Source organism: Argiope bruennichi, chromosome 3 (genome assembly GCF_947563725.1).
Source record: "Argiope bruennichi chromosome 3, qqArgBrue1.1, whole genome shotgun sequence".
NCBI classification, from domain to species: Eukaryota; Metazoa; Arthropoda; class Arachnida; order Araneae; family Araneidae; genus Argiope; species Argiope bruennichi.
The window spans coordinates 113,717,797-113,733,982 of NC_079153.1; the positions used below are offsets into that span (position 1 = coordinate 113,717,797).

General features: G+C 25.3%; 1 protein-coding gene across 3 annotated transcripts; it reads left to right on the forward strand.

The window, feature by feature from the left end:
• The first annotated feature begins 295 nt into the window (after positions 1 to 295).
• Positions 296 to 16,103, forward strand: LOC129963326 (dnaJ homolog subfamily C member 18-like). Of its 3 annotated transcripts, none has more exons than XM_056077632.1 (9): positions 296 to 384; positions 2,383 to 2,556; positions 4,241 to 4,386; positions 5,373 to 5,507; positions 5,859 to 5,912; positions 6,588 to 6,661; positions 7,752 to 7,864; positions 10,104 to 10,267; positions 13,124 to 16,103. In XM_056077632.1, the coding sequence occupies exons 2-9, from the start codon at positions 2,420 to 2,422 to the stop codon at positions 13,246 to 13,248; spliced, it is 948 nt and encodes a 315-aa protein (XP_055933607.1). In that variant the 5' UTR covers positions 296 to 384; positions 2,383 to 2,419; the 3' UTR covers positions 13,249 to 16,103. The 3 variants fall into 3 exon arrangements, with proteins under 3 accessions (XP_055933607.1, XP_055933606.1, XP_055933608.1); XM_056077631.1 differs by having other exon boundaries at positions 302 to 441; XM_056077633.1 differs by having other exon boundaries at positions 302 to 441; positions 5,859 to 5,903.
• The last annotated feature ends 83 nt before the right edge of the window (positions 16,104 to 16,186 follow it).

Below are 16,186 nucleotides of genomic sequence, written 5' to 3' on the forward strand. Positions count from 1 at the left end.
ATAGACAAATACAGGCAATGGTAGTAATTAGAATAGCAATTGTTCGCAATATTCGCTACATCTAGCGCCAGAAATAACCATTTTCCACTTTTTCTCTCATTTTTATTTTGAATTTTTCGTATTTTTTTATATTTATATGTTAGATATAGATAATGAATTTTAAAGAATAAATTACTTAAATTAAAAGAGTAAATTATCTTAATTAAAAAAATTAATTCTTGTGCAACATTTTTACGGAAAATTTTCTTGGACCTTTAATCTCAAAGCCGAATATTTTTCGTAATAAAATGGCAACAGCTGATTGAGTAAAGAGGAGAGACAACTCATTATTTGTTGATGAAATATTACTTTTTAGTTTGTAATATTTATTTGTTGTAGATTTAGGTATTTATACTTCATTTATTACCGCATATATATTTATAAATGCATCCACAGTAATCGGTAATTGATTTTTTGTTTATATTAATATTTAATTTTAGTAGTTTAATTGAAATATCTTTAGAATTCTTTGCATTTTTCCACTTTTTGAATTTTTATTCTGTGTGTTTTAAGTTTTCTAATTTAGTAAAAATGTTTTCTTGGCTGAATTTTAATTGTGGCGAAATCTCAAATAGTACATTGGATTCTTGGATGCCCGGTTTTTTTTAAAAAATGTTCTTCTAGAAAATTTTTAATTACGTTCTTTGTTTTTATTTTCTGACTATCCTATTATATACCTTTTTACATGTTTTTATGTTTTCATTTGATTATTTAGAGAATATATGTAGAAATTTATTTCTGGTCCTAATACAGAATTTCAAACTATTTTTTTAAATATCGGACTTTATTATGATTACTTAATATAAGTGAGATTGAATTTTTTCTAATAACTTTTATTCATTAAATTAATCAGTAAAAATATTAGTCAATTTTCACATTAATTAAACCTCTTCTTGAAATTTTCGTAAGCAAAACACTAAAGAACCTAGTTAAAATTATATAATTATAGGAGATTTGAGGATGTTTATTCTTATACTCATGCACTTTCTAATTTAATATCATTTATTTCTTCAAACATTTGAGTTCATAGATGTTTATAAATGGAATGTAAAAGTAGAAATAATACAAAATTTATCTAATATAATAACATGTTAGTGTGCTTTTAAAATTTATAAAATTATGTTTAATTATGCTATATGATTTAATATATTGAAAGAATTTTTTTATAGTAGTAAATGAAAAGTCAATCACAATTAAAATGGGAAGTATGAAACTAGAAACACAATTAAAAAGGAAAATGAATATATCAAAGTATATAATGGAAAAGAATAGAGGTGTTCCAAATTATGCATGAAATAAAACTCTTATCTAATAGTGTTTTTTTTTCCTTCAAAAATAAAAATTTTAAGGAATAATACTTAAAAAAGTTAAAAACAAAATTTCATCTAAAGACAGCTTATCTGAAGGAAAGCAAAGCATTAACAGGATAAATAAACAAATGTGCAAATATATTTTTCGTTGTTGTTGTCATAACTTAAGAAGCAGCTAAGAAAGATGTAGTTGAAGGATTTGATAAAATAATGAAATTGGTTTGAATTTCATTGTAACAACAAATAGCTTTTTTATAAGTAACACTTAAAATTAATTTTGAAAAAAATTTCAGAAAAATCAGTGAAGACCATTTCAGAATGGTTAATTTTCTGAAATTGAAAGAGGTATAAATTTTTTTTATGCTATATGATATTTTTAAATTATATCAGAAAAACACCAAAATTTCAGGTAATTTCTAATTAATTAAAATCTTGGAAAATTTCTCTTAGGTGCACATCATCAAAAGTATTCCAAATCGAGTAACTCTGTATTCAAGAATCTGTTCTGCTTAGGCAAAATATGCTTTTATTAGTAGAGATTAGAAAAGAGAGGGGGTCAAAAAGTGAAAGCAGGTCCACAGACATTTGAATGGATTACCAATTTAATTTTTTATTTATTTTTTAAATTTTTTTATGAATTAAGAGTTAGAGAAAAACATATTATTTTCTTGGAATAAGATAGATGCTTTGAAATCACCTTTTTGAAAGGATATTTTAGTTTTTAGCCAAATGTAACCTAAAGGTTGAAAAAATTTTCTTACCTGTTTCTCAAAATCATAAAAGAATCCTATTTGTTCTGAGAATGCACGTATGTATCGAAGTTTATTAAATTTTATTGGATTTTCTCTTTTCCAAGTTTATTTACCATATTAATCCATATTTAGAAATTAATTCTTCATATTAATAGTATTTATATAAGCATAAGTTTATATAAATGCCTTTCAGTTATGAAAGCATTTTAAGTTGTGCTCTAGTAAAATAAGATAGTTCTCAAAGTTATCTTAATTTTCAGTATATGTTTATTTTATTTCAGCTTTTAGAATTCCACATTTTTCTATCCATACTTGATTATGCCAGCTAATAATGATTCCTCTGGAAGTCCATTACTTCGTAGACGTAAAACAGAGGAATCTTCGAATATTTCTGATGATGCAAATTCTGAAAGCTCACCGTCATATTCTGAGGAACAAGTACTAGCAGTTGAACAGTTAGTATATTCACTTTATTATAAGATCATATTTAACCACAACTACTAACAGTTGGACAGTTAGTATATTCACTTTATTACAAGATCACATTTAACCCTTTTAGGGGCAGTGGTCACAAAAAAAGACACTAAATTTAAAATTTTCTATATAAAAAAAATTGTATGCTTTAAAATCCCAAAAATTGGCTGGAGAAATAGCATTTAGTCTCCTTTTAGAAAAATAGATGGCAGCATGAGCAATTTGTTTCTTTTATGGTATTAATTTTATGTTAAAAATACCCGATCTTTTGACACAAATTTGGGAGTTTTTTTTGCGTCTTACAAAATGAAATTTTATCAAAATCAATCTCCCATTTTCTTACAATATCCATAAGGTTTTAAATCATAATTTTGCTTAATCTTCAAATTAATCTAAGAGCGAACCAAATTGGCTGATACACAGGTGTCTTAATTTGAGGACACTGTCTGTTTTTTCGTTTTGCGCCGCTGCATCTTTTCGTGTGAAATGTGTAATTTAATATCTTGCAGAGATGGATGTAATGCTGAAACTATGTTCAAGGAAGAGTTTTGCTTATTTATCTTCAGATTTGGGAAAAGCAAACCCATCCCTATCAGTATTAACATATGCCCATCAAGTATCCCCCTCGAAAATATTTGCTATGCATTATCAAAAAAATGTGCTCAAAACACGAACAATGTGCAAAACAATAATTTCCTATTATGTGTTAGACAAAAAGACACTTGCACATGCTTTTATGCCAAATAATAAGTTATTTTTAATTTTGTTTTCTTATTTGATACTTTTTTCCAGAATACAGAATTTTGATATTGAATTTTTGCTTTCTTCCCAACATGCCAGAGTAATGAAATTTTAAGAATATCTGTATTTCTGATGACAGCTCTATATCTCTCTATTTTAATATTTTCTTCATTATTAGTTAATTAAATTAAATGTTTAATATTTGAAAATAATAATTATTATAAACTAAAAAGTAGAAAGTAATTAATATTAAAAATTTCTTGCTTAGTAAAGTTTGTTTTTTTTTAAAAAAACTATTTATTTCCCTTTTTTTTTTTTTTTTTTTTAAGAAACTTAAATGTTAATTTAAAATATATACAGTACACTCCCGATTATCCGCGGAATTGGGTGGTGCGGCCGCCGCGGATAACAAAAATCACGGATAATCCGAAAAAAGCTATAAACGGATATAGCAAAAGAGAAAACAGTCATTCCAACTTTGAAAAATTGTTTTATGTACAATAAAACGTAAAATAAACAGTGAAAATGTTTAACTAATGCTTAATATTTAAGTATATCACTCAAAACTAACCTAAAATGCATTTTGTTAATGAAAACAGAAAAGTGCTTTGTACTTACGAGAGGCGTCAAGGATGCACCGAAAAATTAATACATATGTACTGTTTTAATACTGTATGTATTATGTAATTACAAAAGCATAAATGTAAAAATGTACCTTTTGGAAAAAATCAGTCAAAAAAAAAACTTTGTGCGGCAGGCGTAGATAACCCGCTCGCGGATAATCGGGAGTCTACTGTATATATATTTATTGTTATATTAGAGTGTATCCATAACCTCCCTTAGTTAAAGTGGCATTTTATTAACTTTAATTGAATCTTTCCATAATATCTGTTTTGAGAATTCTTGCATTTAAATCATCTGCAGAATAAGAAAATGTAAAGATTATTATGAAATACTTGGAGTGGCGAAGGATGCTGGCGAATCGGAACTTCGTAAGCAGTACAAAAAGTTGGCTCTTCAATTTCATCCTGATAAAAACAAAGCTCCTGGGGCCGTGGAAGCATTTAAAGGTAAAGAAATTTTATGAAATTTTCTTTCCTCTCATCAAAATAATTTTCTTTAATGAATATATATAATAACCTCTAACATTGGTTACCTAGTAGCATTTCGTACCGATATGTTGTATATAATGTAGTATAATTTTTAAAAAATTAGAAAGTTATAAAATAGTTTTAACAAACTGAAGAATAGATATTTCTAAAGAATTTAATTTATTTTGAAATTCCTTCATTTTAAAACAAATATTTAGTTTAATTTTAAAACAATAATCATTCTTCAGTTTAACATTATAATCAATTCCTTTATTCATTTTTATTATGAATAAAGGAGTAATTCCAACATTTTTGTATTGATGCTAAAACAGGATTTTTTGTTTCTAAAAATATGTTCACTATCACTTGTGAACATATTCACTTGTTATGAGCAAAGATTTGGGTAAAAGGTCTTTTCATCATTTTTTAAAAAAGTTTTTACAGTTTTTCACTACATGTCCATAATTCCGTAGCTTTTTCTAATTTCCGTAATGACTATAGAAATTCCATAATTGTAGGAGGATATGAATGCACTATGAAAAAATAAGATAGAATAAAATGCTGATTATTTTTTTATGTCAGAAAAGAAAGAAAAAAAAAACTGTTTGGTATTTTTAAAAAATAATTTTGACTAATCTTCCACATCACAAATTTTGGTAACTAAACCATAAAATATTTAAAATTTTATAATACAGGTTTTCTGTATTATATTAATTTATCTTAGCTATGTATATTCCAGGGGAGAGGTAATTTGGATTATGGTATTCAGACTGAGAATATGTATGGGGTGGGGGAGACTTTCTAGTATAATATCCTCTAAAATTCTATATTTAACAAATAAAAGCTTCTGAAGTTTTTATATCATTAACTCCAATTATGTTGATGACTTGTGCACTTTATTCTTGTATTTTATGTTTGTTGGCATTAATTACTAATATATTGGATTTTCATGTCTTGTTTTATAGCTATTGGAAATGCATTTATGGTATTAAGTGATCCTGTCAAGAGAAAACGATATGACACTTATGGACTGGAAGCAATGCAAACAACTGAAAGTTATCCAACACAAGAAAGATACTATTATACTCCTTCATTTGAGGGTAAATACTCTGTGTATTATTTAGTTATTTTTATCAAAACTGTTTTCAAATACTTATGAAATATTGAAATAGAATTTTATAATAAATTTTGTATAAGAAATCAAGAATATTCTGAAGAATATTTTATTTTATTTGTGAAGTATTTATCAGTATTCTTTTATATACGATTGATTAAATGAAATTACGATATAAAATATGATAATTAGTCATTGCTTAATAGTTTCTTGAGAATTATGAATTCAGTTATATTATGTTCTAAATATTGAAAATGCTATTCTTTTTAATATTGTAAATCTATAGTTTCAACATATTTGCATATAATTTTAATTCTTTTTTTTTATATATATTTAGAAATGACTGCTGAAGAACTCTTAAATATGTTTTTCCGTAATGAAGGTATTCATGGTATGAAAATTTTTATTTATATTTGAATATGTTTAAATTTTTTTCTTTTAGTTGAGAATAATATATAGCAATATCTGAAAAAGTAATTACAGATAACTGTTCACAAAATCTTGATGTTTTTCCCAAGCTTTAATTTATATGTATTTGTCCTATTATGCTTTGAAAACCAATTTATTTAATTAATGGATGTCTGCTGAGTTTATTTTAAGAGACTTACATTTTTCTTTCTTATATATGAAACTTATGACATTTCTTATATATATAGACCTAATGCCCTATTCTTTAATTGATCACAGTGATTGCCTTTTTAATTTCTTTGGAAAAGGCCATAAAATCATCCAATCCTCAGTTTCTTTATCACTCACTAGATATTCTGTTAAGTATTTACAAAAAATCTGATGAAACTTTAGCATTTTTAGCCTGCTTCATATTTACTGATAGTCTACCAAATGAAGAAGTGCCATCAATCTTTATAAACTTCATTTTTTTATATATATTTTAGAAATTATTAAAAGACGCATCTCTGTTTGTCAAATCTTTAACTTCAGATATAATTTGTTGAACAAATTTTTCTGGTCCTATTTTAAGAAGGTCTTGGAGATATTTATTAACTTTATTTTGATTTTAAAGTTTTACAAATGTATATGGGAACTAATAATTTAAAACATATTTTAGGAACAGCCTATGTTAGAAGAGGTCATCAATGGCAAAGATTTCACTCTGCTCAAGGGCATGCTCATGCTTATGAAGTAAGTCTTAATTAGTGTTGGTCATACTAATGCTGAATTTTTGAAATTTTTCGAGCTTTATTTTTTTTTTAACATTTGGAACCTCCCCAAAATATTTTTTTTTTCCTTCCAAAATCCTTGAATGATAGGTGAGGTATGTAACCATGGTTTTTTTTGGAAGAATAGATGAAACCAGTTTGTGTTATGATTTTTGCTTTGAGAATTCCAACATTGTGAAAAGAGTAATTTTTGGGGAATAGTATCAATCACCAATATTTTCTTTGTATATAGGTAGGGATACTTCTAGGGGAAGAATAACAGAAAATTTGTTATAAAACTATGTAGCATTGGAGTTTTTTCCTTATTAGGAAAAATATGAATAAATTATTATACCTATATTTTTTTAATTCCCTACTTATAAATTGCTTCAAAAATCAATCAGATTCAGTAGTTTATTCATAGAACTCTGATTTGAATTAGTTAAAATATATGTAAGCAGTAAACAGTAGAATTTATTTAAAAAATGCACGAATAAAATATTTGGTTTGATTTATGAAATGCATAAATAAAACCAAATGATGGCAAACATATACATCAGATGTTTTTATTGTTACAAATAAATAAAGAAAAATTGTTATAATAAATGGGGGGGAAAAAAAGAACCTTTAGAAGTGATTTTCAGCTGTTCATTTCATTAAATATAAGAATTTTATTTTGTTTCCTTTTTAAAATCTGATTGGAGCAGTATAATAACATTTCAAAGTAATTAATATATATATATATGATGGCTAAATGTTTTGAAATTGCACATTTACAAGATTTTTTTAAATCCTTCCTTGGACTTGTTTTTAATATCAATCATGCTACATGAATTAAGACTGAAAATCAATTAAAACTGAAAAAGGATAAAAAATACTTCCATGTTTGTAAAATCTCTTAATTCTGTAATCTGGGGCTCTTTTATTTTTGCTCCTTTTCTATGAAATTTGCTTATTTACAGTAAAAATGTAAAATAATAAACATATTTTCTGTCAGGTAAAACATTTGAAATATGCTTTAAAATGTTACTTTATTTTAAAAAATTCTAATATGAAATTAAATTTATTTTCAGCAAGACACACGTAGCACATTAATGCAAGCATTGCCTTTAATTTTGATTGTGTCAGTATCACTTTTAAGTTCCTTATTTGTTGCTGATCCAGCCTTCAGTTTAACAAGATCATCGTAAGTACTTATATGCAATTTTCAGATAAAAGATTGTGATTGCAAATGCAGTAAAACTCCAGTTATCCAAATAAATTGGGACTAGATCTAACTTGGATTTACCTTACCTGGACAATTAATAAAGTTTTATTCTTAAAAAACATTATTGAAAGTAATTTTGTTTACTTTTCATATACTTACATTCTGTATTAAAATATCACTGCTTTAACATATCAAAATCAGTTTTTTTTTTTTTTTTTTTCCACTTGAGAATATTTTGTTAGCAAATTTCTCCACCCCCCCCCTCAATAATCTTGATAATTGGCTATTGGGATAATTGGGATAATCTATTTAAATAACTGGAGCTCTACTGTATGCATGCCTTTTCTTTTTCCTTTTTTCATTATTATTTATAGTAATTTTGAGGAATATGTCCAAAGGATTCATTGCAACCTTAATTGCTATTCACTATTATTAGTATGTATATTTTATATATATACAGTTTGAATTGTTAAGAAAATTAGTAAGTTCTGAATTTTTATTCTATTGATATTTAATTCTATTTATATTAAAACAAAATTATTTCACTTTAACAGGGGTGTTTGTGCTCCGGGGAAACCCCGGAATTCCGGGGATTTTGAACTTCGATACCCGGAAATTCCGGGGATCGTCGTTCAAAAGGAAGTAGGAATAATAATGAATTATTTATTTTGATTTGGGTAATTTTGTTTGCTTTGAAAGCTGAAAACGCAAGGTCAGTGTGTGTGGTGAAAACTTTTCCTTTCTTTCTCCAAAGGCAGTGATAATGCGTGAAAAGGGGGAAAAAACTTCTTTTTTGTTCTTTCCTTATTGCGAGTTATGACTCATTCCCCCGGTTCTCGGACATTCTCTTCTGGATTCTTTTTGGCAAGTAGGCGCGGCAGAAAAAAAAGGGAGAGACTTCGTTTGACCAGATGTGCGATCACGTGACCTGGGTTCAAAGGTCTTAATTTTGCAAAATTAATGGTTATTAATTTTGCAAAAAAAGTAATTCATTAAACTTTTATAATTAGGTCATTCAATACTTCATAATCGTAATTTTTCATTTCTCCCCCCCCCTTCTCGAAACTCCAAAATGTCGGTAGTAAGTCCGTAAAAGTTTCAGGGGATTTTTTTGGGTCCCACAAACACCCCTGCTTTAAGGCATTATAACAACTTGTAATTATGTATTTGCATATTATAAGTATTATTATTTATTATTGGAATGTTGCCCAAAACACATATATCAATACCAGATTTTTTCTTAAAATCTTTATAGGACATTTTTTATTAATAAATTGTGTCATTAAATAATGTTCGTATAATTTGTTTCTAAAATGAACAAGGCAATACAGTTTTTGTTCTATTTTGCTCATGTTAGTATGTAATGTAAATATGTATGTAATGTAATGTAATCTATTAGTACTGCTCGAGTAAAGTATATAGATTATACTTTACTCGATTCTGATTTAAAAAATCTTCATGCTCATAAAATTTCATAAATAAGGGACGGGGAGGGATTCTGAAAGCATATCAATGTCTCGCATGCAATTTGTGCTTGATGAAATTGACAAGTAAATCATGTTAAATATTGTTTATCTGTGAATTAAATAGTGAATGCGTTGTAGTTTGCTAATTCAGAAACAAGCAGTGTTGCAAAAAATATTAGGTGGAGAGGGATGAGAGCTTTTGAAATTTTTTTAATATAAAATTGCATTGCATATTTATTCTGAAACTGAACAATATAAAAGGAATAGATTTAAATGTTCTTATAGGCTTTTTCTTTCCAAGTTTATGCCAAAAAGCTACTTTAAAAATATGTACTTTTTTTGAAGAATTCTAACTTATGCAAGAAAATCAAAACTTAATTATTACATTTTTTGTGTGATTACAATTACTAATTAATAAATCTTGTAGATATAGTTCCATATTTTTAGCTGTCCTATATAAAATACATACATTTACAGTTTTGGGCACTCCATTAATTTCCACTTTAATATTTATGTAACCCTACTAGTGTTATTTAAAAATCTAAAATTATTATTATATTGTTCATTATATATTTAAAATATTAATTATATAGATAATTTACAATTCTTTTTATTAAATTTAACTGACCTAAACCCCCTGTATGGCCTTTGTTGTGATTCATTTTTACTAGCAATAATTATTTAATAATGTTATGGTAAGTTCCATATTTAATTTGATTGATTGGTAAAATTTCTTAAATTTAAATTTCTAGAAAATATTATTATGAACGGAGAACGGAAAATCTTGATATTCCTTATTATGTGAAAGAGAATTTCTTGCGCAATTATGGAGATTCATTGGAGAGAATCGAAAGACAAGTAGAAGATGAGTACATTTTGACTGTAAGAACATCCTGTTTTAGAGAAAGAAATTACAGTAAGTTCACTTAGTTTCTTTTTTTAATAAATAACTTGTTTAATGTTTGATTTCTTAAATTGAACGAAGTGTAAAATATTATCTTTAAAAATGTGTCATTATTTGAAGAAAAGCCACAATTTTTTGGGAAAAACAGAAATACAATTTTCAGTTGTTGAATTATGTGACTGGCTTTGTTATTTTTGCCATGGTATATCAGTTAAAATGAGGGCTTGAATTAATTTTTTGAAAATAAATTATGAAAACATATTAATAACAGTTATGATAAAGTTCTTACTTTTTATTGTTTACTAATAAATAAAATTGAATTAATTGGGAACTAGTTTTATAAAAGCATATTTTTATTTTACTCAATTCCAAAAATGGCATCAAAGCTTTCAATATATATTTCTGTCTCTAATTTGGGTTAGAAGGCATTTGATGAGATCTAGATGGCTAGATGATCTGGATACAAATGAATAACAAGTAAATTATTTTAAGTAATTAGAAGAAATAATTGATTATAATAAATGAATAGTTTTAATCTGAAATATTTCAAGTTTTTTTCAACAAATAACTGTTTATTAATAGAGTTTATTTACTTATTAATAATAATATAAGTCGAAAAGGGCTAAAGAAGAAAAAATTTGATTGCAAATTTTGACAAATAAGAGTTTTATGCAATACATTTTAAGACATTTGCAAATTTTAACAAATAAGAGTTTTATTCAATAAATAAATAAATTTTAAGACATAAATGAGAGAGCAGCAATAACCAAATTTTAATGGATTCATTTTTTGTAATGATACATTCAGCTAAATATTGAACAATACAGCACACTATGCTCGATCCTGCCATCTAACACTTTAAGCAGTGTTATGATATTTATACATTTTGTGTAAAACTTTTTTAATAAAAAATGTTCTTTTTTTCCCCTTTTTATAATTTAAAAGTGAAAAACATTACATACTTTACATCTGTTCATATTTCTACATTTTACTCCTGAATATTTTAAAAGCATAGACTAGAAAGATTTCATTATGCTTGTCAGCTTTAAGCTTATGTGATATTCTGTGCCATATTTTTTTTCAGGTATAAATATTTTCCACTGCACAATGTGTGTGCATGTGTGTATTCACTAATTGATATCAAATAAAAAAAATATTGTATTATTTATATTTACATAATTTAAAGGAAATAGGTAAATACATTTTAATTTCAATGAATACAAAAAAAATATTCAAAAAATTCAATACATAAAAAACAATGACCCACTTGAGGGCATTAACAAGAAGCATGGCAAAATGTCAACTCCAAAACTTGGCATCAGTTAACGAATTCTATTGATAACAGGATGCCACTTAACATTAAACTGACTGTGCATGGTCAAATGACTGCTTCCCAATGGCAGTTCCTATGTATTGGTGAAATTCTGGTAGATTCAGTGTTAACAGGTTTTCTAAAACTCATCTCCTTGGCTATATTCTCATCAATTTAAACAAGGTGTACTTTTTTTTCCTTTTGATCATTTAGATATAACTTTAAAAAAATAATGGTGATTGAACATAATTAAATGCATCACATTTTTGGTTAAATTATCCTTCAAATGATAAATAGCTTTTTATTATTACTGCAAATGCTATTGCTAGAGCAATAGCATTTGCAATCAAATCTCAAATGAGCAATGAAATCTCAAAAATAAATTTTTTCCAAAAAGTTTCCGCAGTTTTGGTCATTAATGTAGAATTGCATATTTCTTTCTTTAAAAAACTAAATAGATTAAAATTAATAGATTAAAAAAGTAATCATACCCTGATAATGACATTTTACAAGTTTTTGCATTGGTAGGCTTTTACTTGTATATGAGAAGACTGAGTCAATATAGAATTTTCTATCTCTTGTATAGTGAAAATTGGTGTCAGTGTTAACTATGATTTTGAAAATTTTGCCCACTTCATATATATATAAATAATTTTTTAATATTTGCTCTTTTTATATATTTTTTAAAAATTATAGTTCGTTTTTTGTAGTATTGATCTTACATAATTGAGGGTCTACTCTGTATAGCAGCTAAAATTCACATGCAGAATATAAATCAAAAATTCTTGTTATGTTTCATGTTTGTTTCTTCAATCCTAATTAATAACTGTTGCATTTTTATACCACTTGCACTCTATTTAATTATTCTAGAAAATAAATATGTAATTGCCATTAACTTTTATGTTTAGGATTTTTTTTTTTTTTTTTTCTTTTCAAAAATTAAATAGATTTGTTGTGCATACATTGAATGTGCAAGCTATGTATGAAGAAACTTCTTAAAAAAAGTTTTTACCTCAAGGAAGTAATGAAAATCTTTAATTTAAATTATACTGGTTTTGAAAACAATTCAAACTATCATAAAGTAAGAGAGTGGCTGTTAATGACCAGCCTGTTAGAGTCTGTAATACAGAATCGGACTTGTTAATAATGCAGATGAACATAAAAGATTTTTATAGAAAGCATTTAACAAATTATAGAAAGGTAAAAAAGTAATTTAGAAAATATTAAAAATATAATTTAAATTCTGATACAAAATAACTGAAATTAGAATATTATGATTGAAAAACATGAAAAAATTAAATATTTTAAAATGTTCTGGGAATTCTAAATTTAACTGAGTGTAGCTCACTTTTATATATATTACTTAAGGTTGAATTCATTCTATTGATCATAATGATGAATATGTTGTGTTAATATAGCATTTAGTTTTAAATGTCTAATGTTATAGAAAGTTGTTAATGTTATAAAAATTTGTTATTGATTTATGTGTTGAATTATTTTATATCTATTTGTTTTTATATTTCCTGTACTAATTTAAAAAAAAATTTTTTTTTTAGAAGAGAACATGATTTGGAGAGCCAAGCATTTCAAAGACATAAATTTAGAGACCAAAGCTCGTGATTTAAGAACACCATCATGTGATACACTGAATGAATTGTATAAAGCATATAATAAACACTAGTCATACAGATATTTTATTGTTTGAGTTTTGTAGGCATTGGCTTCAACTTTATTCTTATATTACATAATTCAGTGTCTTGTACGTCACTTATGTTTTATTTTATTTATTTAAAAAAAATCTTTATTTATTCATGGACTGTTTTAGTTACATACAATTACAAATCTTCTTTTCTTTAGAGTTTTGTTTAAATCAAAGCTTCTTAAAATATGAATCTTAATCCTTAATAGGGTGGCAAAGAGAAGTATTGCAATCACCAAAAATGTTCATTTTGTTTGCTTATAAGATTGCTTAGAAATGCAGCATTATTATATGAAACTTTCAATAAAAACTACTCAATAATTATTTTGAATTGAATTTCTTTTGTATGTATGATATGCTTAATTTCAATTTTGACATTATAGCCCAATTTTCTTGATGGAAGTGAAGTCCCCAATTTTTTCCCCCCTCATTTCTGGAGAAGGTCTGAATGAAAGAAAGTTGAGAAGCTTTGATTTAAATAATTAAATTACAAAACAAATTTCTATCTTTTATAGTTTATCCTTTCCTTTAGTTTGCAAATTCTTAACCACCAATTACAATATCATATGTTCATACTTTGTGATATAGTATGTCTTATTTTATCAGTAATAAAATTTGGTAATTATATGTTGAATTTTGGTTTCATTTTCATGTGATCTGTATTATTCAAAATATTTGATTTAAATTTAAAAAAAAATTCTTTAACCAATAGATTAATCTATTTTGTTAAATATTGTTTTAATGATGTAAAATTTTTCATGACTTTCAGGTATTTTTTGATGCAGTTGTATAAAGAAACCTTTATGAAACTTAAATCCTTCACCTTATTGTAAATTATGACACTATCTACAAAAAGATTTTTTTTTTGAGGTATTGGACTGTGTTTGTTTTTTTATATGAAGGATTTAATGATATCAAATCGTTTAACTCTATCACCACTATTAAAAACAAAAATATATAATTAATATGAATAGTATCACAAACTATTTGATATTATGAAATCTCACTTTAATCAAATAAATATATTACATTACCTCAAAAAAATGTAGATAGTGTTATTGGACACTAAGCCAAAGATATTTTTCCAAAAGAAATTTATCATCACATTTTTATGTGAGACTTTAGTTTAGAATCTCAATATTATATGTGAATTATATATAAAATATAAGAAAAAATACACTCAAATTAAATGCAAATTGTGTTTTTATGCACATTTTCAGAAGAAAACTTTTATGTAAATCCAGTTTTCTTGAAAATTGGGATTTACTTGTAATGTATATAAATAGATTCCTTATTAATTTTACATATTATATTAGAATTATTTATTGTTATATTAAAACAATTACTCCGAACTGGAAGGAAACAATTCCATGCATAAGGAATATTTTCTTAAGTTGTCTTTAACTATTTTTTTAAAAAAATTGTTAAAGATTTTATTGTTTATATATTTTCAGTTTTGAAATGAAGTTATAATATTGTACTAAATATATGTTAATATAAATGCATCAATATATATTTTTGAATTGCTTTTATTTTTATTATGTTTCATTATAATTGCTGAAGTTTTTTGTTTCTTTCTAAAAATCTGTAACTCTTCTGGTTATATTCATTTATTATTTCCAGATGATCGATATCAGTTTGGTAAGTGAGTATGGCCAATACAATTTTATGTAGCAAAATTCTTTGTTATCCTTTTGTTGTAAAAGGAAATATATTTGTTTCTTTATTTCTAAAATTTCTTATGGTTGTATTTGCATTAATAAATTACGCACATCATATTATTGAACACTGTTCATTATTTAACATTTTAGTTTATTTTAATAAAAAATTTGTTATATGTGATATTTGTATTTAAAAAATAAATTGCTATAGTTATTTGCTATTATTGATGTATATAGATGCATTGTAAGTATTTTTGAATCTAAGTTTTTTTATTTTAAAATATTTATGTATATTGATGACAGATTTTGACCAACTAATATTTCATAATTTATTGTGCTGCTTCTTAGAATTGTATTCTGACTTAGTTGTTGTTCTTTATATAAAGACTTTTGTATAAAACCTTTTTTTTAAAAAAAGGTTTATTCTTAAAATTTAAAAATTTTGAATTTATTATTCATTTATCAAATTTATTTTCTCCTTTATTTCCTTCTTGATTTTTAAATGTTTTCAGCTTTAAATATTTCTAAAAGAACTTATTTGCTTTAAATGTTAAATTTGGTGATTATGATATATAGACCAATTAATCCAAATGAAAAATTTCTTTCAAATTTAATTTTTTTATAGCATAAATTTATGCTAATACTCATTTCTTCATTTTTTTATTCTATTCTTCTTGCAATCTTTTCACAAAGTTATTTATGAAAAAAATATTTTTTAAATATGAATTTAGCTGGTAGGTTTTTCACTTAGATTACTGAGTCAGTATTATACTGTTTGAAATGTGCCAAAGAATGACATCAACTAAATTAGATATGGTAAAAGATGTGTAAGATTCCCATGTGCATATCTATCCCCTTTGCAATATGTGTAGTTTTAGAAACATTTAGTACAGGTCAATAATTATACACTTGTCAGTTGCAGTCAGTCTTTAATGAGATGATTTGTGTAATTATGCGTGAAAGATTGTTAAGCTTATAATTTTTTATTGATTGCTGGCTAACTTTTCCGTTGTCTGCACCACTCCATTTGCATTGTTTATAATTGGTTTAAATAATGTTCATATCATCGTGAATATTTTTAATTTTTGAGTACCATTTTAAAAAAAGGTTAGTTAACCCGTAGTACTTTCTGTATGATTTGAAAAGCAATGTTGCAAATAAAATATATTTTGATGACTTTCTCTTTTTCAATGCATTCATCATGATATATTTTCATTTTTTTTTTTTTACAAACAAATTTTTAAAACTGAAATTTTGAT

Bases quoted from the DNA above. Each gene is read 5' to 3' on its own strand.
- LOC129963326 (XM_056077632.1), top strand. From the start codon at position 2,420: ATGCCAGCTAATAATGATTCCTCTGGAAGTCCATTACTTCGTAGACGT. The intron at 5,508-5,858 runs GTAAATACTCTG...ATATATATTTAG, and splicing joins TTATACTCCTTCATTTGAGG to AAATGACTGCTGAAGAACTC. The intron at 10,268-13,123 runs GTAAGTTCACTT...TTTTTTTTTTAG, and splicing joins TTTTAGAGAAAGAAATTACA to AAGAGAACATGATTTGGAGA.